At 39.3% G+C, this 24,506-nt stretch overlaps 1 protein-coding gene across 1 annotated transcript; it reads right to left on the reverse strand.

Annotated features, from left to right (window-relative positions):
• Nucleotides 1-398: 398 nt before the first annotated feature.
• map3k3 (mitogen-activated protein kinase kinase kinase 3) lies at nucleotides 399-23,886 on the reverse strand. The gene is made up of 18 exons (XM_065277793.1): nucleotides 22,337-23,886; nucleotides 20,186-20,228; nucleotides 18,509-18,588; nucleotides 14,130-14,260; nucleotides 13,985-14,025; nucleotides 13,448-13,547; nucleotides 11,534-11,647; nucleotides 11,036-11,156; nucleotides 10,167-10,300; nucleotides 7,254-7,327; nucleotides 7,088-7,155; nucleotides 6,891-6,986; nucleotides 6,258-6,419; nucleotides 6,002-6,150; nucleotides 4,034-4,165; nucleotides 3,523-3,652; nucleotides 3,104-3,281; nucleotides 399-1,863 (listed from the first exon to the last, which is right to left on the reverse strand). Exons 3-18 carry the CDS (start codon nucleotides 18,510-18,512, stop codon nucleotides 1,635-1,637), a joined length of 1,863 nt encoding a protein of 620 aa, XP_065133865.1. The 5' UTR covers nucleotides 18,513-18,588; nucleotides 20,186-20,228; nucleotides 22,337-23,886; the 3' UTR covers nucleotides 399-1,634.
• Between the last annotated feature and the right edge of the window lie 620 nt (nucleotides 23,887-24,506).

The raw sequence follows: 24,506 nt of genomic DNA on the forward strand, positions 1-24,506 counted from the left end.
ACTGATACTAATTAATGTCTTTGTGGCAGTTTATGGTTTAAAATGGTCCGCAAATGTGCGTTTTATATATGTAACACGTGACCTCCCTACGTCACTACGCATTTACGTTAGGTCGCGCTGGACCGCGGACCTGGACGAAAAGTTGTGGTTTAAAAGTACATATTTTTTATTTTTCTTGTCAAAAATGACAATCGTATTGCTAGATAAGACCCTTATGCCTCGTTTGGGATCGTTTATAGACCTTTGAAACTCTGTGTTGAGTTAAGTATTAAATGCTGGGCTCTATTAAAGTCCATTAAAATGAGAAAAATCCTGCAATGTTTTATGCAAAAAACATAATTTCTTCTGGACTGAACAAAGAAAGACATCAACATTTTGGATGACATGGTGGTGAGTAAATTATCTGGATTTTTCTTTTAAGAAAATGGAATATTCCTTTAAGATCCACCTGCCTCTAATATTTAGGTAGCCCTAAAAGCTTGATTAGCAGGTTCAGGTGTGTTTGATTGGGGTTGGAAGTAGATCTCCAGCAACATGGTTGGTGACCACCACCCTACACGACTCCCGATTTAACATTTCATTACCATGGGAATCTCTTTGAGAGAATATTATTAGTGAGAATAGCTGCATGATAAACACTTAACTGCTGCCCCCTACAGGAGAGGAGGCACAAGGAACATTAATGTACAATACTCTTCTTAACACTATAACCTCTGTATCAATAACAGTTATCTGCATTTTGTAACAGACTAAAACCTTTTCAGAGAAGGGACAAATCGAGGTACACAATTCCTGTGAAAAACAATCCTCGAGCAATCCTAGCTTTTATCGACATGAAGTGAATCCAAGCCCGAGGCAATTACAAATTTAAGTGCAACAGATACACTGACTTCCAAAGGACCTTCAATGCAGACTTATTACATTTCCCGTAACACTAAACCATGGAGATTTAAACAGTGGGACAAAGGGATAATGGCTGTATAAAAGAGCAAAATTGAGGTTTTTGATCTGGACTGTTATTGATCCGAACTTATTCACTCTTAGTCCTGGAGAATCACTACCTTGCCGAGTTTCATCAAACAAGGCCTTCAGGGTTACTTACATTACAAGCAGGTGTGTTTTATTTGAAACTAAACTCTGAAGGGGCCTTCCAAGACCAAAGATGAATAGTCCCGGTGTACAACATTCATTACTGGGAGACATTCTTGATGTCTGCTTTAAACACTCTTTCAAGTGTGAGAGATAAACCATGCAGGCTTTAAAAGAGAAAAGTTTGGCAATTCTAATAATGTAGAGTGCAGTTTAAAGCCGCTCAGTCCAACAAAATTATATTTGTTGCATCTGCTTATCCTGTTAAGTGATCTGTTTATTCCTCAAACAGAAATGTGTAAAGTATCCTGTAGTGCCCCCTGCTGTTGCAGAGACCCTTATAAATAAAACTTGCGTGACCTCATCCTGCCAACAGCTGACTGGGTGCTAGCAGGCCACAAGTTTTGGAAAAGTAGATTGCCTTTGATACTCAGCTTATCATGGCTTGAGTCATCGAATGACCCCTAAAATGTTTGTAAGAGGTACATTTGTTCCTCCGAGGGCCTTTTAAGTCGTGGAAGCAGCTGGATTGACATTTGACCTCCTCAACACAAGATCTGGGAGAAGGGATGTCTGAGCAACTCCTCTGCACTCGGTCTGTACTTGGCCTCCAAGAAGATGCAGCGGAGAAAGTCGCGCGTGTGCTCGGAGATGTGAGAGGGAAGCTGAGGGTTGGTAGGCTGAGTGGCGATCTTAAATATGGCTGCCATGGCCTCATATTCGGCCCATGGGGGCTTTTCCGTTAACATCTCCACCACAGTGCAGCCGAGACTCCTTAAATTTAGGAAAAATGACAAAGTAATGCTTAACATTCAACAGTTACTTCATCATGCAGCCTATTAAACCGTAGACTGTAAGTATGGAAACCATTACATTCAGTGCTGTTGATAATTAAAGTGTGGTTTTGCTGCCTGCACCGCTAAGTACTGATAAAGCCAATGAGGGGTTGGTGTGTGCGCAGACCCAGACAGCAACAAACTTTCCAGCTCACTCTTACAAGCTGACTTTTAGCCAATCACAACACTCTTTGACCTGATGGGAGATGGTCCAATCAGTTTAGGCTGGGGAATCCCTAACCACTCCCAATTATGTGCAAGTGTGTCTAGTGTCACAATCAAGTGAGTATAGTGGCTCTCAAGCAAAATGCTTAATAAACAATTTATCTAAGCAGGACAGATCCGTCGTTTTCATTCTCTATAATACATGGTGTGGTTTATATAAGATGTCAATCATCACACCAAAAAATGTTCACTCCTACATACCCCAGCTGTTTTCTCCAATCCAGTAAAAAAGATTTTGAAGGTATGTAGCTTTGAGATTTAGATTCCATAATTAATAACGTAAAATACAGTGCACTTTTTCTAAAGTAAAAACTATAAACTCCTTATAATTGTGCGACGTGCAGATTTGGATTTCTCTCTCTGCCTTTACAGAGATGTGTGTATTTTCTATGATGACGCTCTCCGGTCAACAGCGCGTCTTAACATCTCTCTCAAGTCTTAAAGCTACAGTAACCTAATTCATCTCTCAATAAAATCACTCTCTGCTCTTGACTAAAGAACCGTTATACTTCATACGAATGCATGTATATTTAATTCATACAGTAAAGACTGAAGTTTTTTTTTCATTACTTTTAATAGACATAAACCTTCTTAAAGAGATATTAAATATTAATATATGCAATATTTGTTGTGCTTATTTATTTTATTCTCTATTAAAACAATAATATACCTAATTACTGTAAGTAATATAATAAAGACAGCACCTGTGGTATTAATTTATCTAGAAAAAATGTTAACAGTTACAGTCATCAAAGAGCTTGCATATGAGCTTAAAATATAATCGGTATTGGAATCTGTATCGGCCGATCACGAAGATAACAAATTGGTAATCAGTATCGACTGCAAAAATCCTGATCGGAGCATCCCTAAGGTTTACACAAAACCTCCTTAAGATGCAAGCAAATGCATTTCTTTATTTCACATTACTTAATTTTACATAAAATTGCTCTCACCAAACATCAGCCTTCCGACCGTACCCTTCTCCACTAATGACCTCTGGACTCATCCAGTACGGTGTTCCCGTAACAGAACGGATCCCGGTGCTGGACATGCAGATGGTTTGAAGCCGCTTACTGGCGCCGAAATCTCCCAGCTTCACGTTGCCTGCTGAATCTCGCAGGATGTTGGCACCTGAAGGCACAATCATCAACAGGAAGGAGCGCAGTTAGCATGCAATGGTCCTTTTAGTATGTGTACATGAAGATTTACGAGGTACAACATCTACTTAGATCTTGGCATGAAAATATCCTGTTTACTAATATTATTCTTAGGATACGACAATGCTCAGCAGGTTTAAAAACGGCAACAATTTGACTTGCTTCAACAAACAACTGGAAAGCTTTTGAAAGCAAAGTCTATTTGTAGACGGTACCTTTGATGTCCCTGTGGACTATCATGTTACTGTGCAGGTAAGACATGCCCTCCAGGATCTGTCTGGTGTATTTGCGCGTCACATTTTCTGTCAAAGCCCCATAGGCCTTTAGCTGGTCTTTGACTGAGCCCTGTGGAGTGAAAGACAGGGAGAAAATAATTGAATATATCAGATTTTACCAAATTGTCTAACCCTTCCATGACACAACACTTGATAGCCATCAAAACCAAGACTTTGAACCGGTTCACGGAATGAAAACCAGAAAATTTTGATGTTTTGCAAGGAAAAGAAACAAAACCAGAAACTTTCAAAAAATAAATGTTCCGGAACAGAATCGTTTATTTAAAATAATAAGAATTTAACCGCAAAAAGGCGCTAAAGTGAGCAATTTTCTGTATGAACAGACGCACATGCGGTTGAATGTGTCCGGTCCAACTCCAATCAAACGTGATTATCTCTATGCCCTTCAAATATCTAAAAAATCTGGTTCAAAGCCCTGATCAAAACTCACCCCTGGCATATACTCCATGAAAATGGTAAGGGTCTTCTCATTGTGGTCTCTAAGGCAACCATAATACTGGACGATCCGCTCATGGTGCAGGTTCTTCAACAGCTGTATCTCACACTCCAAAGCGCTCACCTCCTGCAGAAAGAGGGGCAAAAGTCACGCAATGACCCAACGGCTGTGACCGCACCATATAGGTGGAAGTTCTTCTTAAAAACATTTGAAACCGCAGCACACAAAACCCAAACAGGCCTCAGTGTCTGTGTTTTTTGGGGTTAAGAGAGCATGAACATCCTGGAGACTAAGATTGTTTGCTTTTGAGCCGAGTGTGTGTGTGTATGTGCTTGTGTCAAGTGAGGGCATGAGTTATGAGAAATGTGTTGTTAGACTACTCGCTTCCCTTCGCCTTGCAACCCCCTCCAGTCCTACACACACAATCACGCACAGATACAGGAAGTGACAGTACATGTTTTTGCAATGGCAGACAGGAAAAGATTTAAAGAGTGGGGGAAAAGTTTGAGAAAGACAGAGACACGAATCACAAGAAAAAAACAAGCTTGTAATCTAGCAGATCACTGGGGAAAATATGATTTATTAGAACGTTTTACGTTGCAAGTCATACAAATCATGTTTATATGCAAATCTAATAATGGCAGCAGGTTAGATTTAAATACAAAGTAAAGTAAATAATGTTACCAAAACATTAAAAACCATTGCAGCTAAAAACGGTGATTTACAACTTTGCATCTGACCTACACAACAGCCTCTATGCCGTAGGTCACACGTCTGTTTTCATTTATACTACTGAGTCGCTGTTCATGTCAAAGTGCAATAACATATGCAGATCACTAGTAGGCAATGCCCACAGGCATGTTAAAGTATCAAGGCAAAAGCCGAAGAAGAGGCAGTTTGTACATTGTTGGAGAAGCATCAGCAGTGATGGAGGTAAATAGACAGCACCTTTGCTGCAGCTTGAGTTGTTAAATACTGTATAGCTCCTCAACTTGGTCCAACTTTGTTTTTACCATTGGTTTTTTTTTGACCTGATAAGGGGGGTTCTAGCTAGCAGACAAATCACCACACTTACAGTCTGCGTAAAACTGTCACATCGTTGCATTTTTGGAGAGGTGTGCGTCGCATCTATTCGTAGGCTACACCGCACAATCGACGCACACGTATAAATTGGGTTTAAGAAGGCCATACTAATAAACTAAAATACAGGGTTCCCACACTTTAGTTAACTTCAAATTCAAGGACCTTTCAAGGACTTTCCAGGTCCAATACCCTCAAATTCAAGGACTAAATGTGGGAACATATTTCAAGTGAGAGCAAGTTTACCTTTTAAGATACATTGTTACAGTTCCCTTTGCGGGAACTCGCTCTGAGTCCCTTTGAGGACGCCTCCAGGGGTAAGTGCGTTTGAACGTGTATATCAAATTTAACCAATGGTGAGGCTTAACGACAAAGACAGGGTAACGTGGGAGCCAGGAAGTATATCGCTATCTGAAATATTGCCAAAGACGGCGTTACAGGGACACAGGAAGTATGGCAAGGGAGACGTAGCGTCTCGTTCCCTTCTCAGGGAACAACAGTTACATACATAACCCGAGACGTTTTCATGTGTCAAACACAACTATGCAAAAAAGCATTTTGGTATGAATCCACATTTGCATACAGAAGATATAAGCATTTAAAGCGAACAGTTTAGCATCTGTGCTTAAAAAGTCTAGAATTTGTATGATATTATCCTACACTACACAGGATTTAATAATGATTTTTTTTCCAGAAAACTTCTTGCATAAAATAGATTCAAGCACTTTCAATGACCTGTATCTATGTATGTATATTTGCAAAAACTTCCCAGGGCCTTGAATCCCCCCCAGATTCACAAACTTTCATGGATTTCAAGGACCCGTGGGAACCCTGAAAATAGCTTCAAAGGTTTGATCGTGTGTGTATGTGTGTGTGTGGTACCTTGCTGGTCTCTGGACTGGCCGGATCAAAATGAACCTGTTTTGCTGCAAGTTCTCTGCCTGTGTCTACATCATAGCATAGGTACACTCTCCCAAAAGCCCCCTGACCCAGCAATTTCCCTCTGCGCCACGTCAACGGAGCTGAAGGGGCTACAAACATGCACAGAATTTCATTTAGATAAGTATATATTTTAAACATTTATATTTAGCACAAAACAAAAAAATACCAATAACAGAATAATCTATATCATACGTACACTTATGAGGGACTGGCCGGTCCTGTGGGCGGAGTCTAGCCTGAGCATCAACCAACTGCCGGCTCCCCACACTCTCTTCACTGCCGTTTAGCGATCGCCGTGATGGCACCAAAGTAAAGAGGTTACCCTGAGGACGGCGGATCCGTGGAAATGTCCGCCGACCTGTGAATAACCATTATATTTAGACAAACATTATATAGATAAACAATATGTATATGTTATACATTTAGTTGAGACAAATGTATATTTATATTTTCCAGACGTGGAGTAAACAATAAACTCCAAACACATTATCAAAATTATTAATTAAACTGCTTGACTTAGATAAGGTGCCTAAAATGATTGGCAATAGCTAAATATATCATATTTTAATATGTGTTTTATCAATGCTTTAAGTGACTTAACACGTTTATAGTAATTTTTTACATTTTATCAGTTTGTTTCCTGTGAATAAGCCCATGCTAAAACCACACGCTTCAGGAATGCATATTTATAGATAAGTTAGCATGTTTTTAAATCTCAGGGGAATTCAAGTTATGTATTTAGGTCATGAGGTTCCGCTGAGCGAACAGTTTAGGAAACGCAGCTTTTGAGCAATGATAAATTTGACTGTATACAGACTGTGGGTTGTACCTTCACTGTGGTCTTTATGGTGCAGGGACACGTGATACCTCCGGGGGTACGTCCCTCCCTTCCCCACAATCTTATCATAAACATGGTTTTCCCGGTCTAAAAAAGGAGAAAAAGAGAAGGGGGATTGGGAGAAATGACTTCGAAACCACAGATCAAGACCGATCTCTATATTTAAATGTTTATTTTGTTAAACGCACCTGAACAGTCCTGCCGGTTGTCAGGATAACTCTTGATTCTGTGTGTACGAGGTTTCCTGAGTGAGGGGCTATGAGGTACGAGAGACCGGTGATTAGTAAAATTAACATTGATCATTACAGCATCATTAAAATACATCTTACATTGTACCTCTCAGGATCTCCTCACCTTTCAGAGTTGCTGTCCAGAGACTGACAGCTGCCGGACACAGAGTTTTCTGCACTGCTCCAGGGATCCAGCACCTTAAAATACAGGCAAATTAGAAATACAAATATATCTGATGTCTGCTTAGATATGACACTCTTGCAGTGCTATACAAAATAATATACTTTAAAGGCCGAAGCGTGGTAAACCTTTTACACGCATGCGAGGGTCTGCGTACAATGTGTTACGGTTTAATCTTAGCTGCTTTACTCTGCTGCTTATGTTATCCATCGATTTTTATATGTTTTCTCCTTCATTTATTGATGTAAAGCTGCTTTGAAACAATAAAAATTTTTTAAAAAGCACTACATAAATAAAATTGTATTGAATTGAATGGGTGTGACGCAATTTTTGTCATCAAAAGTGCATGCGTACTGCTACTGTCAAATTTTTGAAATTTTTGTCGTGCATGTACATACAGGAGATGGACTGCATTTTGTTGCAATGCGCATGCATTGAACATCTGTGTACACATACAAGTCAAATAAACTATAGTTTGCAAGGTTGTGTGTTCGACCATGCACGTACGTTCGTGAACACATAAAAACAGACTATACTTTGGGGTTATGTCCATATTTAAATTCTCTTATAGAGCTTGAAGTCCTACGATATCCAGTATATGACTAGAGATATAACGAATAACGGTTTAATGGTTAACAGTGAGGCGCAGTTTGATCCAAAATGAGCGGTTGCCTGTGGTCACAAGTCATCCAAAAATATTTTTTATGATATACGGGTCGCGGTCAGTCGGATCGTTTGAAATAAACATGCCAACTAACTAGGGGTGCCACGATTCGCTTACATTTTCAATTCTAAGGTCACTATTCGATTCTCGGTTTTTACATTTTATTTAAAAGCACAAAAAATGCTATGCCATTTTGAGACTAGACTTTTATGAAATATAATATCTGACCTTGAACCCGGAGATGCCCTGCCATGTTAATCGTGCTGCCAGTGGAAAAATACGGTACAGGCACATACCTGATAAAACGAAACTTCCTGTCATATGAACAACTGTCAGTACTTTCACCTTAAAAATCACGCTTTTATTACCGTCAGACCCCAATAAGTCATGTTTAAATGCTGTTTTCATAACTCTAATAGGTAGGGTAACACATTTTGAAAAATGCTAATGGTAGCCGCCTAGCAATGAAATCCCGATCCCACCCTCAAGTCAAATCGCCATCCAAAGTCACGCCTCTTTAAAAACACATGAACACGCACAGATCAGACGGTCACGTCTCATTCACCAGTGACAAAACTTTGCAGTACAAAGTGAATAACACTTCCAAAATAACCAAACAACTGGTTTACATCAGAATTAGTTTAAGCACACGTTCGGTTGTGTAGACGTAGTAACTTTATCGTTATGCTAATCCGTAAACGAACACAAATTTCATAAGCAACACAACGTTTCATCAAAGTAGAATATCTGAATCCATCTCAATACAAACATATCGCGTACCTACCTTACCAAAATAAACAGTGCAACGACCCTTTCAGACCCTTTGCCTCCTGTAGCTGTTTTCATCTCATGGTAAAGCAGTAAAGTTACCGATGTTAATTTGGGTTTTTGCTCTTGCTGATACAGGCAGTTTTTGCTGTTGTTGTTATAAAAGATGCATTTAGTTTTGTTGCTCCTGTGTAGGTTGTCAATTCAGCAGAAAAGTTTGGTGTTCTCGCTGTTTACAGACAGAGCGCATGTGAACGCGCCGATGACGTATGGTATCTGCGTGGACTCGCTGCGCGGTGGGAATTCAAATTACGCTTACGTATGAGGGACAAAAAAGGAAACGTCCGTTCGGACAGAAATCTATGATTTGTTGAAAATTTTTTGGTCCTACGCCTTTCACAGATGACATAAATTTCTACAAATACATTTAAACAACATAACACAGTGATTGCTATCAGAATGTGAGGAGACTTTTAACCAGCATAACTAAAAATGTTTCAGGATCAAATCTGTTACCCTACCTTTAAGCAACTAAAATAAGCTGTTGTAAAACGTAAACAGATCTCAGTTCAGAGTTCTGCTGTGCATGCGCGCATTCTCTTATTGAGTTCAGCGGAGGGCGGGAGGCGCTTGCTGTTTTTTGTTTCCCATGTAAGGATCAGCTCACGTTGGTGTCTCCGGCAACTGACATGCTATCTTTTGACTGGCTGTAGCTAGCTAGCTAAGTTAGAGAAGATTGACTCTCAGCACTCAACACGTGTTTTTTTATGCGGTCCGAGTTACGGGCGGGTTAGTTGAAAACGTCGGTCGGGTGCGGGTTGTTTATACATTGACCCGCGCATCACTGATGGTTAACCAGGATAAAAATGTCCAACCATTAGTATTACAATGTCATTTTTTGATTACCGTTTATACGTGCAAGTGTCACAGCTCAAAATCCCTTGTCCTGCATCAATCAATTTAAGCAATAACGTGAGACAAAAACATTAATTCACGTCTGCTCCCATGTGTTTGCGATGACAGTGATTCACTGACTAAATGTAAATTCCAAAAAAAATTTACATTTAGGAAAATCTAGTTGTACTGACGCATGTTTACTTAATATTTCTTTAGACATATCCATCTTTTCTATTCAATTTCCATTTGATGAGTTTAAAGCTCCTTTTACTCTGTTTTTTCTGAGATTGCTGTGAGCACAGGTCATGGATGTCATGCAGCTTACTCCTGGGTCATAAAGTACATCCGATTTCTTACAACATTCATAGACAGATGACTTGCTGATCTGTCCTGTGTTTTCTATGAACACACATTACTGTTCCAAGGAAATATGGATGTAAAATTGACTAGGTTAGAACATATAACATGCAACACACAAACCAGATGTAAACCCTTGAATATCTTCGTATATGTATTAGTCAACTCACACACTGGTCACTGGTTTCAGGTATGAACTCCCCCTCGCTATTAATACTGGTGTAGGATCCCTGGCGTGCAATTCGCTGTTGACGCTCAGGAACGTAACCAGGGGGAGGAGAACTGCGCCCAGTGTTCTGAGAGCCTGTACGAGAGCAAGAAGATGTTAAACAGACAAAACATTTCATAAGAGACTATAAAGTAAAGTATTTCATTAGTTAATAGCTACACAGCAGTACTGTTAAAGCGATATAGCGAAATATTTCACCAAGGAAAAACTTATACTAGAATGCAGTCACTAATAATTATTAATGGTGCAGTCATATACAAGCATCTTGATTTTAAGAACACAGGCTGCATGCCATGATGTAATATAAACAATCTGTAACTGCAGTAAAAACCAAAGAAGCCAGCCAATAACTTCAGTAACGTAATATACCGTAACAATAGCAGGATCTAAAAGCAGACCAGCTGAATCATGCCATTAAAGACAAATATAAACAAACATCTTTTTCCTTTGGTCAAAGAGCCTCTAGGAACTTGCACTTTCTCCAGACGTCCTTACAAGCTGCAACAACCTCCCCTCCCCCCAAAACACACACTCTCTCTAAAACAGTCCATTGGTCCACCGTGCTAATAGTGTCTCGCAATCTGATTGGCCGGGAGCCAGCGAACCATTGTGGAGCAGCCAGTGATGGTGGACAGGAAAAGGAAGAGGACCCCCTTCTCACAGAGGAAGTCAGAGAAACAACAGAAAGTGAGGGAGAGAGAGAGCAGGCCATAAAGGGAATGAAAGAGAAACAGACCAGGGCATAGAAGATAGATAAGAAAAGCAAGTTAGAGTGAATTTTGCGCAGCTGTATGTACGTGTTTGACTTACTGGTCGAGTGGTGGCGTCCTCTGGGTTCGGAGGACTGGTATACGGTACTGACATCGCCAGTGGACTGTGAGGTTTTAATGCGAACCTGCTTGCACACGGTGTGATGAGATGGAGAAGAGGCCTATACACAACACATACACACAGACAGATGTACAAAATTAAATCAATAAATCAGTGTTTCCTACAGAATTATGCTTTTGCAGCTGGAACAATGTTTATCCCCCATCCACCCCAGCAAGGCCCTTAAGGTTCAAGCCCTGTATAATGGGTCCCAACTTTACAGTATATACTGTGTAACATATATTATTGTTTAAAGGATGTAATTCATAGTTTATGGTTTTAATATTACAATATCATTACAAAAAACAGCAAAGGCATTATTATTTTACAATAACTATATTTATGTCACTGGCCAGTCTGGTAAACACTGTAATCTCATTCAATGTATTACGCCTATTGGTCTATATTAAAATCCAACATTACATATTTGAGTCTCACATTGCTAAGTTCCTGTGTCAGCAGCATGATCTTGATGCTCTTCATGTTTGAACTGCGGTCCAACAGATCAATGGCTTTATCCAAGTCATCCTGACTGCGCAGGGGAATAGACAGCTGCATACAACAAACGTAAGCAAAAAACAAGTGCATTAAAAGTTGCACAATTGCTAAACCATGTATTAAAAATAGGACTGTCAAAATGAACGCAAATTCATTTTAGCGGCACTAATTTTATCAACGTGCGATTAATGCAACACACAATTTCAGTTTGACACTTGATCTAGCCGGTAGTTGAATAAACTGAGATGCAGGCTTAGACAGTAAAGATGTGCTGTCTAAATTAATCAGAGGTTTTCATAAAAATAAGAACATTAACCTTTTGTATAGCGAATCCGATGCTTTTAATGGTTGTTAAACATTTAAAGTGATCTTTATTTGTACATTTTTATGAGAGGTGTACCGTCCTAAATGCTAATACACAAATGGTGCTTTTCCATTGCATAGTACCCCATGGTTTGGTTTGGGTCAGGTTACTTTTGTGAGCTTTTCCACTGGGTGCAGTACGTAGTACCCAATACTTTTATAGTACCACCTCGGTCAGGGTTCCAAGTGACCCGATCTGATACCAAAACGTGACTCGAAAACACTGTAGATCACTGATTGGTCTCAGAGAATCGTCACTACCAGCGCCAGCGCTATAATGTAAAAGATTAACTTTATCTTTGCGCTAGCTTAAGCTGTCTCGAGTAAACATGTTGTCATCTGTGCTCTGCTAAAAGTTCCCAAACTCCCTTTCAGCGAATAAAAACATCCACAGGTTGAGAATCAGGAACACCATACCAATTTTTTTCCAGACTTGCAGTTTGTGGCGGCACATTCGCGACACGCACGTCCCATACATGTTTGCTTAAATGCAACTTAAATGAGGCTCAGCCGAGCGCGTCGACTGACGCCACGTGTGTTTGTACAGAAACGCATGTACTCAAAAGAGAGGTAGGGAAAAACAAGATGTGCAAACATTTATTTGTGGTGATCAATTTTAATTTATGGTGTACTGATTGTACAACGACACTCTCACTTGTATGATGTCACAGCAGTAGGCAGCGCAAATATAATGACACACCTATAATCTGAAGTGTTACTAATCTCGATGGAAAAGCTAACCACGCCAAAGTGAGATGAGTTGACCCAAACCGTGGGGTACTATACGATAGAAAAGCGTAATTTTTTAAAGTATGGTTGTCCGTCCAAGTTAAATCATGTGATTAATCCAGATTTAATATTTTAATCGATTTACAGCCCTAATTAAAGGTCAATAATCTTTCTAAATGAAATACCATAAAAAGACTTTTTTAAATGTTGAGTTTTTTACAGAACTTTCGAGTTAACCAACATTTGTAATTTAAATTAACTAAAAATTTTGAGGCAGCAGAAACACTTTTTAGGGGGCGTGTACAACAAAGCATTTAAAACGCAGCTGAAACGTCAGGCGGACGCCAACTCTGGGCACTTGGCAGCGCTTCTTTAGCTTAGTGCTTTGGTCACTATGATAATTCAGTTATGTTTTTCAGTCTTTGAAAGATATGCCACTGTGATTGGATGGCCAAAAAGTGACATTGACGAGCTGAGGTGTTTCACCCAAAGTTAAGCATTTTTCAACTCTGTGCACTCGACGTGGACAAAACCTGCCAGTTGCTGGGGTTTTTGAAAAGCAATTGCAAACATACACAGGTCGCAGGCATAAAAGCCTTGTGTGCACACACTTTTACAGTGCAGATAAAGCCTTCACTATTGTGAAGTGATGCTCCAGAAATGAATGAGTGCACATTAATACTTCATCAAGGGTGTAATAATTAAAACATGTGAGCTAATCGTAAAGCAGTCAGACATGAGTGAGTGCATCTGAATCAATACCTCATTATTCATATAATGCAGGTCTAACTGCTGACCGAAGAATGTTTTGACTTTCTGCTGGATTTCCTCAAACTGCACAGGCCGCCCAAACATCAGAATCCTACAAACACACATAAATATACACACGCGCCACACACACGGAGTGAGGACATTAAACAGGATGCTGAAATTTCTCTAGATGTGTAATCTGAGCAGGCAAGCCAAGTCAAGTCACACACACAGTGGGATCTGCAGAGCTCACAGATTCCTGAATGCACACCTAGCATAGCTGCGGTCTCCTCTGGCAGTCAAAGACTAACCACAGTCCTTTCCTTTCCACTGAGATAGCAGCCAGAGCAGTGAGAGAGAGGATGCTTTGTTGTGTGTATCAATGTTTGTGTATGAAAGATTCCTACTGGTGTGCAAATGTCTTGAACCAACAGGCATTTGTATTTTATGTTTATTTGCTCAGCTATTTGAGCTTTACTGTCATTTAAAACAGAATGTAAAAACTGAACAAAACACACATGCAGGCACATTCCAGTTCAAGAAATTCACCTTCTTTCACCGCAGAATTCAAACTTAATTCTGACATCATCCTGAACAGAAAGGGAGAGAGAAAAAAAGAGATAGGGTCATCATGGGGGGGGGGGGGGCGTAAATGGGTCATTTGTTTAATTTTTAATTTGCGTATGTGTGCTACCATTCTGTTGGAAGAGCCGGCGGTGCTGACAGGTTTGGGTTTTGCCGTGTCATAAGTTGTCGAAGGCTGGCGCCTAGTCATCTGCAGGGCCACCAGATCCTTCATAATTGAATGGAGAGCCTGTCTCTCATCTAGAAAAAGAGACAGTGAAAGTGAATTTAAACACACACAACTATATTTTGGACCACTAAAGATGTTTTGAGTTTTATGCACTAGTGAAAAGGGAAGATTCAGCCAACATTTAACTGATTAAATCTTGGCATTGGTTAGAAATAGGAACATAATATCATTAGAAAACAGAGAATTTTTTTGCTTTGATGCATGAATTCAATAGCTTTCTCACTTAAAATAACTCAAAATGATGAGCAGGTCACATTAGTAGTTTAAAATAAAAAAAATCCAGATAATTTACTCATCACCATGTCATCCAAAATGTTGATGTCTTTCTTTGTTCAGTTGAGAGAAAATTATGTTTTTTGAGGAAAACATTTCAGGACTTTAATGGACCCCAACACGTAATAGATTTAATGCAGTTTAAACTTGCGGTTTCAACTGAGTTTCAGAGGGCTCTGAATGAAGAGTTTCGTTGCAAAATGAGATAACTCTTTTTTAATTTTTCAAAAAAACTCGTTTTTTTGTTGTGCATTCCAATTAATATCAATTCAACTGCAGTTTGTTTGTTTTGATTCAAACCTTCATAACTTAAAAAATACAGCTAAGTAGCACCATAAAACAAAATAATAACATGATTGATAACATAATAATAAACATGTTTTGACAAAAATGTTATCTCGTTTTGCAACGAAACTCTTCAAATGATCCCAAAGAAGCATAAGGGTCTTATCTAGCGAAACGATTGTCATTTTTGACAAGAAAAATAAAAAAATGCACAGTTAAACCACAACTTCTCGTTTGTCTCCGGTCCTGTGATGCGCAAGCGCAACATCACGTAATTGCGTAAAGCTCGTGGAAAGGTCACGTGTTACATATATGAAACGCACTAGGGATGTCAATTTATTCAATTTCCCATATTCGATGATCATTTAAATTAACGATCAATCAATCGAATAATCGTTAACAGTAATAGTGCAATAAGCCTTCACTGCAGTGGCATATAGCCAATGACATAAAAGTGTGCATAAAACCGACAGCTTCCTCACACGAATTAAAAGATTTTATTTTGTCTAAATAACATGCTAGTGGGATTGTAAAATGAGTCAATGTAGTTGTTGTTTTGATAAAATCATCAATTTAAACTTATCTCGTAATGAAATATAATGACTAATAGACACAGTGTATAACTCCGCCTCACATGGGCACTCTGCAACAGACGCATTGAAAGTCCATGTCAAAATAACAGTTTTATTATCATCAAGTGTTATTTATCAAGTTGTTTACCTCGCTTTCCGAGTCGTTGATACACTGTTTGTAATTATATTTATATCCAAGAAGCACACGAAGGTCACTTTTCTCGTCGTCACCTCAGCTTAGACGTACTTTCAGCAAAGATGCTTATATTACGGAGATGGCAACCTTCCATTAGAAAACACGCAGCGCCTCAGCCAGTCAATAATGATGATCAGTGATATATGTTGCGGGCATTCAGGGTGTAACGACAGTCAGTTACAGTTTACATTTGACAGTTTCTTGCCATAATTTAAAGCAACACTAAAGAGTTATTGCTCTTTGCTCCCCCTACAGGTTAGAAGCGTAATTGTTCATTAGCACTGTCGTAAATACTGCAGCATAGCTGGCTCTGATTGGATTGTAGGTCTGCCGTAAAGCAAGTTTTTGTAGTTTTCACTCGAACTACAGGACCACTACCCGACGGTTGGAAACTTCTTTAGTGCGGTTTTGGCCGATAGAGGGCTGCAAAGAGAATGTGAAAGTGCCATTCACCCTGTTTTGAGTGGATGAACCACTGAGACTTTTTTGGAAACGTTATTTTAAGGTAAAAAAAACTATTTGGTGTTGCTTTAAGATTACATTTTAATCTGTTCATTAAAAACGGCTTCTGGTCTCCTTCTCTGTATATAGCAGCGTTGCTATGCTAATTTTGCAGGCTTCCCTGAAGAGGGTCTTTGCTTTCAGTATCCTAAACGTATTTGCATTTTCTGTGTCGGACCCTCTCAGATCCACTGCGGATGTAATTTCGTTGCGTTGGCAGCCAGCCAGCCTCGTCTCGCATGACGTTAAAATGCACATGCGTGTGCTTGGCATCGAGCATCGTTGTGATCATAGCTAGTAGTTTAACTTTTGCGCGCTCGCTAAATTTTTTTTTTCCGACTGTATGTGTTTTGCGCAGGCGCCGCACACACGTGCATGATCTTGTTTTCCAACAATCGTTAAGTTTTATCGAGTAAATTCTTATCGACAATTAATCGAAGATCGATTAATTGTTAACATCCCTAAAACGCACATTTGCGGACCATTTTAAACAATAAACTGACACAAAGACATTAATTAGTATCATTCCACATACAACAACGTCAGAACGGTCCTCTTTCTCAACACTTGTAAACAAGCGGCGTAGTTTCACATTCGTCATCCGTAACCTCTTGACATGATGACGTATTCCGTGAGGTCGCGCAGGGGCGTCATAGAACCGGAGACAGACAAAAAGTTGTGGATTAAAAGTGCATATTTTTTTATTTTACAATCGTTTCGCTAGATAAGACCCTTATGCGTCGTTTGGGATCATCTAGAGTACTTTGAAACTCCGTTAAAACTGCAACTTTAAACTGCATTAAAACTGTTACGTGTTGGGGGGAAAAATCTTGGAATGTTTTCCTCAAAAAACATAATTTCTTCTCGACTGAACAAAGAAAGACATCAACATTTTGGATGACATGGTGGTAAGTAAATTATCTGGATTTTTTTTAAGAAAATTGACTAATCCTTTAAAAAGTGATTCAAGTTAAATCCAATATAAAAACACCCGTGTCTTCACATCCATTAAAATCTCAGGCCTAATGTTGAGTTAATGAACTGTATGTCTTGGCAGAATTTTTTTAATTGTGATTAGAAATACATCTAAAATAATCAATAACGCTGCAGAATACGCAGTTTGCATAGGACAGGAACTCACAGGGGGGCACCATCCCTGTTGCTCAAAAAAGAAAACCTTTTAATTCTGTATACATATTTATACGGTGGGGTTGAGGCACCACCAAACAAGTCCGCATGGGGCACCTATTTAGCCAGCAGTGGCTCTCAAAATACTACTTTATAAAGCAGGGGTGTCCAAACTCAGTCAGCCGGTGTCCTGCAGAGTTTAGCTGAAACTTCCCTCAACACAGCTCTGTGAAAGTTTCTAGTCTGCATAGTAAGACCTTGATAAGATGGATCAGGTGTGTTTGATTAAGGTTGGAGTAAAACTCTGCAGAGACACCGGCTCTTCCGGAGCAGCATTGGACACCCCTGTTATAAGGCACCAGTGTCTTTTTTCATCGTACTGACTCTTTGATAACACTACAAAGTTGCAGACTACAGCAATGTTTAATAGATTCGTCTGGCCCTGCTCATTGCTTTACTTTGAACTAAACAGATGTTATTCTGCAGAGAGTATAAATTTGCTATACAGTTACATTCAAGGTGCAAATGAACTGCAAGGATGTTCTGGGTTATTTGGTGAACAAACACACCGAAACAGCTAGACCTGCGGCAATGTCGTGACCCCTGCAAGAAGGAGACGGTGTTTTCGAGAACTTTGTTCTCACGTTTGATGTGAGAACGAGCCGTGTCTTGGCTAAGCTTGCTCAAGCAGGGAAAAATTTCGCAGTGTGTTGTTTGGACAGACTTCACAAACCTCCAGAGAGACAAAGAAACAGTGAAGCCCCATCTATTCAACAAGTCTAAGAACCGGTGGGAGAACATGACACAGACCAACCTAAACACAGCAATCTCTCAACATCTAAATCACTGAATGTCTGGGTGTAGGTGTGTTCCCTTGAGAACATGAGCCATCACTGTCTGTCTCCATGTTTTCCTAACTTTCTCAAATATCAATCTCTCGACATCTTTTTAATTCCAGGAATCAAAGTGGTTTCCAGCGTAACACCAAACTGACTGAAGATTCCTACACTTTCTCCTCTGTATTTTGACTTGAATATGACATCAAACTTAAAGGAGTAGTCCACTTTATAGATGGGACCCATTGACTTACCAAAGTATTTTTTTTCCAACTATAAAAAGTCAATGGACCCCATCTTTAAAGTGGACTACTCCTTTAAATACAATATAGTGCAAATGATGGCCAACATCATGTTCCATGCAGTTACAATACATTTTTGGCCGAAAAATATTGTGTGCAAAATGTTTTGTTGAGAACAAGAATTTTTCATTTTTTGATAAACCATCCATCATGAATGGGGACTTACTCATTTTGGCGGTGTAACTGTTTCTGCTCACGTTTTGAGGTCCTCACACACACTGTCCTGCTGCGTCACCCATCAATGTCCTAAAAGTGAAAGAATATTTAGGTTAATTAGAAAGTCCTATAACAATAAGGTGAATCCATTAATCGCCACCTGCAGAACTATACTTTACTAAGATATAATTTTTTTTATTTAAACAAACAAACAATGACAATAGCAACATTATACTGCTATCCTCCAAAACAATTAAATATGTAAGGAATAATTGACGACGGGCCATTGAGTTCTTGCCCAGAAAACCGTCTGTCATGTTGTTTTTGTTAGTCCGTTATTACAGTTAACTATGCGAAGTGATATGGAACTGTAATGCGGTCAAGACAGCTGCCTGGAACTACATTCGCTGTGTGTTTCCCAGAAAATAATTGCACACCTCAGAACGATCATCAGCCAATCAGATTCAAGCATTCAACGGACCCGTAGTATACGGGCTTTTAATTTACAAGCATATTTGAATTGAAACCTCTGTTTTCATTTGACCCAATAAAGTTTACTGTAGCTACATGAAATAAACTGCATATGGAATGTGCAACAAGATGATGCTGAGAACGTCTGCCGTGCATGCATGTGAGAGCATGTAAGAAACAGAAGAGAGCCTGTAACCCGATCACCGCTGGCACATTGAAACCTGGCACAAAGCTTCCAGCCGAAAGGAAAATAAGAGGGAAATATTCAGCATTTAAAAAGTGCCAGATTTCAGCTCCACAGACCTGATCCAACTATTAAAGTCCACCTTAAAAATGCAAAACCTTTATATAAATACCAACAATTTAATGTCTTTAAAACTTCACATTACAACAATATTTGTTTATGCATACAGGTGACTTTTATTACATCATGATGCACATTTTACCCAATGTTTTTTCATATTTTTCTAAACGAAACCCTGTAAGATCATAGAAAAAAATGAAAATGACAAAATCACATAGTCATTTACAAGTCTGCAATAATCAATCCCCCCTGACCATCCATTTGGTGCTCAGAATTAAAGGTATAGTGGCAGATTTTCCAAAAAAAATTTTTAAAGAATCGCCCCTCCACTTTTAAAAAAAAATGCACATGCACAACACTCCTATTAACGTGTGCACGAGAGAGCATGCACGAGCCTAGTTCTTCATACATTAAGATGTTTACCGTGTCTGCACGGTTTGTGACTTGTGCCAGGGCAAGCATCGCTAATCATAGCTTACATCAACTTTTACTAGCGGTGATTTTAAAGGGATTTCTCCAAATAGCATGCCAAACTTTACCTGTCGATAGAAACTTCACGACTGAGGCATCAGTGGGAATACCAACCTGTGTGAAATCTTCTCCTAAAAACACTCTGGTTTTCTCTGGTTCTTGTTATACAATTCGTAAACACTTTTTCTCTTGTGACCCTCAGACATTTTGAAAAAATATGGTAAGAACGCGAGCTTCCATGAACGGCTGAAATCATAGCCCACCACACATATACACCTGAAAGTGCGCATGCGCAGAAAGTGAACCTAATGACGAGCATGTACGACGGCCTTACGTCAACATATCATCAGAATGATTGACAACTGGGATGACCAATAGTCTTGGAAAAAGAAAATCTTTCGCTATACCTTTAACAATGTAGAAACAAAATATGAACTTTACCTAGAGACTTTCTGGCGTCCTTCTGCGATGTTATCTGTTCTCCCTAGAAGAAAAAACTGTTTTTATGTAAAGGAATCCAAACGATAGTTTCACTCAAAATGTTAATGTTTGTTAACTTCTCTCATGAAATCTATATAAAGTCATAGTTAACCTCCAAGTTATGCGAGGATTCAGATAATTACCTGTATATTCTAGTTCACATTTTAATGCTCAAACTTCAGATTAAGTATCCTTATAGAAACATTTAAGCACTTGTTATTATTTCGGATCAGGTGTGTCATGCTGTAATACAGAAGCAAGGTGTCCTAAGTTTGCTTCCCTCAGTCTATTCTGACCTTTAAAAGTAAAGCTCTGAGACAGGATTTCATCATTTCTAATGACATTACCTGTCTGTGTCTCACTGCTGGGCTTCATCAGACCTGCAAAACTCTCTTCTGATCCAATTACAACTAGACCATACGAGAAAGGACAAACTGGGCATTGCTGAGAACGGCTCATCTCTCCAAACTTCTGGTCAGGGTTGAAATGATTACCCAAAGTGGTAAGTAGCGCGTGTGCCCATGCGCACGTTTGTTTCGGTGCCTCTGGCCATGCGGCTCCAACTGAACCGTGAGCAATTACAGGGGTCAGGCCTCATTCATTTGCGCTCATTCGGACAAATATTCTTAGTGGCGCACTGGTGGCCACACTGACTGCGGTAAGAGCCGCTGGCCTCAGATGACATCTTGCTATACATAAATCTAAATTCAACAGACACCAGAACAGTCAACTCATTCAGTCTCTGACCCTTAGTCTCATTTTTTTCTGCCGTTCTTAATTAACTTCTGGTAAGAATGTGTGGAATCTGGCAAGAGGAGAAGGCCATGCATCGGTCCTTTCAGCTGGGCTCGCTTTGTTTTGCTTGTATCCTTTTTCCAGTGCTCACCAGAACCCGGACAAATTTCTCTTACAGTTCCCGCCCCTGAACTCCTCTTGCCTGATTTTCAGCTGTTTAGTCTAAGGCTGGTTTTCCCAGCCATGGTGTTGGCTTTAAAGTTGTTGCCTTTGCATACGGCTAGGGATTTGGGAGGTTCACGGCACAAATACCATCTAGGCTTCCCAACGTTCTGGACTGTATCGACTAAAAAGTTTTTGTAAGCTCTGGGGTATGATTGGCAAGATCAACGGCTCTTTTATGTGAAAAGGCATTGTTTCATCAAAGCAACAGGCCTAAAGCTGATGTTGCAATACAACAACAAACAGATTAACAGATCAGACATGATCTGTATAAGTTAGGGTTAGTGACCATGAAGTATGAGAGCCAATGTTGTGACACAAGGGCAGGGAAGGTAACACCGGAGATCTGTGAGGGATTTTCTCATCACTGGTAGGTTCAAAAGCTGGTTGCCAAAATCCTAAAATAACCTAAATGTTTTCTTTTGTTGAAAATCTATAATATACATACAACTTGCTGAAAATGCCACAACTGGGAAACAGTTGCTGTAGTAACAGTTGCATACTGTAGTATATAGTATAGTTTATTTGTTTGTTTATTTATTTATTTATTCTTGACACCATTCAAACAGTTATGGCTATATTCATGGGGAGAACTGGTTAATTTACACACAAGTTGTGAACCACATCCACACATGTTGGGGGAGGGCCATTTGGCATCTCCAATTTACCTGACCTGCATGTTATTGGCCTGTGGGAGGTGGCTTTCTCCACACAACTGACCTAGCTGGGGTGTATAGTATAGTAATTACTACACTTTGTTAATGTATACTACAGTATACTGTAGGATGAACTACAGTCAATTGATAAACAGCATTAAATACTGTACTATACTTTGTTTTTTGACTGAGATTTCATACTAAGCAGCTATGAAAATGAGTTAGTCAATGGCAATTAATGCTGCTTGTTTTTGCACAGATTTAACTAATGCTATAGCTTGCTATAACCATCAGCTAGTCACATGGGTGCCATCAAATAAAAAGATGCAACTGATGTTAATAAATTTAGTAAATATATTAGGTCAGTGTATCAAAGATCGGGATAATTGTGAGCCAATGAGACAAGGCTGTAAGTGCACAAAATGCAAATTAAAAACGTGTGTGTTCAAAAACCTGTTGGAAAAAGGGACCCCTTGTAACCCTCAGTTAAAATGCTCACCTGAATTTTGGGTGAAGTACAGATGCAGATGAGGGAGCCCTCAGCCACTTTCAGTCCTCTCTTGAAATCTCTGGGTTTGACGTTATAGTCACAGTTAATGCAGTTTGACAGTGAACAGATATCCAGTCCCTCCACCAAAGTGGACAGACTGCCATCGCTAAAGCGCGTCCAGGTGCGCGGGCACCTGAGGGTCTCCCATATCATCCGTGACTTTATACTCCTTGGGGAAAGCTGACAACTCTTAAAAACACATCACCTGTTAATGCTGAGAGTGACAGTAAAAGTCATATGGATGAAATAATTCACGAAGCGACAAAGAAAAGCGTGTTTAACAGATTAAGAAAGGTAAGGGTCCTTGACTCTATCATTATAGAGTTGCAACATAACTGTTGTATAAAAAGTCTTAAATAACTCTGAATAATAAACTGCAGATGTCTTGTAATAACACTAATGATGCAAATGTAAGCGTGTTGCTTTAATAAAATCCATTTGTAACAGTAGACTGGAGGAAAAGGACGAAGCGATTTCCGTAATTTTGATGGCTTCTTTTCCTGCTAGCTTTGCAAAAATTTTCTCCTTCGATGTGCTTGGTCAGTTCAATATAGTTTTCACTTTTTAGTGAAAGGCGACGATTACTGTCCGTGCAAATGCATCAATCCAACACCGGTGGGTAATAAGTTTGTACAAGTACATGAAAAAGAAAACGAGTCTCAGCTGGATGCCTGGACAATCTCAGCATTATTAATGCGACAAATCTTTTTGAATGAAGGCATGTGACTGTGAGACAAGCACTTATGTTCCACTTTATCGAACTAACATCGAAAAAAAGTGTATTAGAAAAATGACACATAAATCCCACTGCCGATGGTCTGGACAAAAGAAATGCTGCGCATTACAGCCAGAGGCTACTTGAACTTCGAGAACAAATTCCGCTTTCCGTTGATGTGCGCAACTTGCATGACAAGTTAAAACTCAGCGAAAGTACGAAAATATACTATCCAAACGCCGTTGAAGTTATCCGGTTGACAGTTAGCGGCAAATAAGATATTTAGTCGACATTAGTCCAAGCATTCTTGTGATGGTGATAAACAGCAAATGCTAGAATGAATCTTTCGCGCAGTGAGTTTCCTGACAGAGAAAAGCAGCTCGTCACCGGAACCATAAACTCGCTTCCTTCAAAACCAGCCAAAAGTTCGTCATGTTAATGCACGTGCAGGAATAAATTGCTTTTACGATTTTTTTGCATGATCTGTGACAAAATTGCATCGCTTTCCGTTATTAATTTCCATAACATGTCCAAGATGACAACTGTGATATACACTCAGACTTTGCGTACGCTCGGGGGCGCGCTATTCCTCTTTTTACTTCATGCTTGATGACGCGCAAGATGTAGTGCACACATTTGTGACGTAGGAGTCAGAACTGAATTATGTTGAGATGTAGCTGCTGATCTGTTCTCTTGATAAATTTGTCTCTTGTTAATTGAGAAGTCATAGTGCGTTTAACTCTTTTTAGTTTTACTGATATTATTTTGTTGTAAAAAAAATTTGTGAAGTTACTTTTCAGGTGATAAGTGTTTACTAAACATGGACACATTTAAACACATTGTATTTCTTTCCACAGTAACAAAAATGCATATCAACAATGCAGTTTATGTATATTTTTTTGAGTTGATTCATGCATTTATGAAGTCTTTCCATTCTCAGAGTGAAATGAACACCAAAGTAAGTTCAGTCCACATAAGCACTTAGTAAAGTGAACTTAAATATATTTGTATTGGTAGACCAAGACCGGTAGTTCCCCCAACCTTTTATTTTTCCTTCAGCAGACTTACTAAGAAAAGTTAATGTAACCTAAAACAGTGGTTCTCAAACTTTTCAGTGTGCAGGACCCCTTGTGTATGCTGCATTTCTTTGTGGCCCCCAAAGAACATTTATGAAAAATTTGTTTTAAAATGTAACATCTTAATAAAAACATATTAAAGTATACAAAGTAGTGCTTTTGGTTGGTAGCCTTATTTTTTTTAATTACACTGAATTCATGATAAATTAATGTATTTTATAAAATTTCATAAAACTGTGCCCACCTGGGGTCCACTGACTTAAAACAATAGTTTTAATTGCCTTTAAAGAAACAGTATGTATGATTGTGGCCAAAACTGGTATTGCAA

The sequence above is a fragment of the Paramisgurnus dabryanus genome, chromosome 3, assembly GCF_030506205.2.
Source record: "Paramisgurnus dabryanus chromosome 3, PD_genome_1.1, whole genome shotgun sequence".
Taxonomy (NCBI): Eukaryota; Metazoa; Chordata; class Actinopteri; order Cypriniformes; family Cobitidae; genus Paramisgurnus; species Paramisgurnus dabryanus.

What these genes read in the sequence shown, in the direction of transcription:
- map3k3 (XM_065277793.1), bottom strand. An exon ending in CAACCGGCAGGACTGTTCAG is followed by an intron (nt 6,987 to 7,087) that starts GTGCGTTTAACA and finishes CTCCTTTTTTAG; the next exon opens with ACCGGGAAAACCATGTTTAT. An exon ending in CCAGTCCAGAGACCAGCAAG is followed by an intron (nt 4,166 to 6,001) that starts GTACCACACACA and finishes CTCTTTCTGCAG; the next exon opens with GAGGTGAGCGCTTTGGAGTG.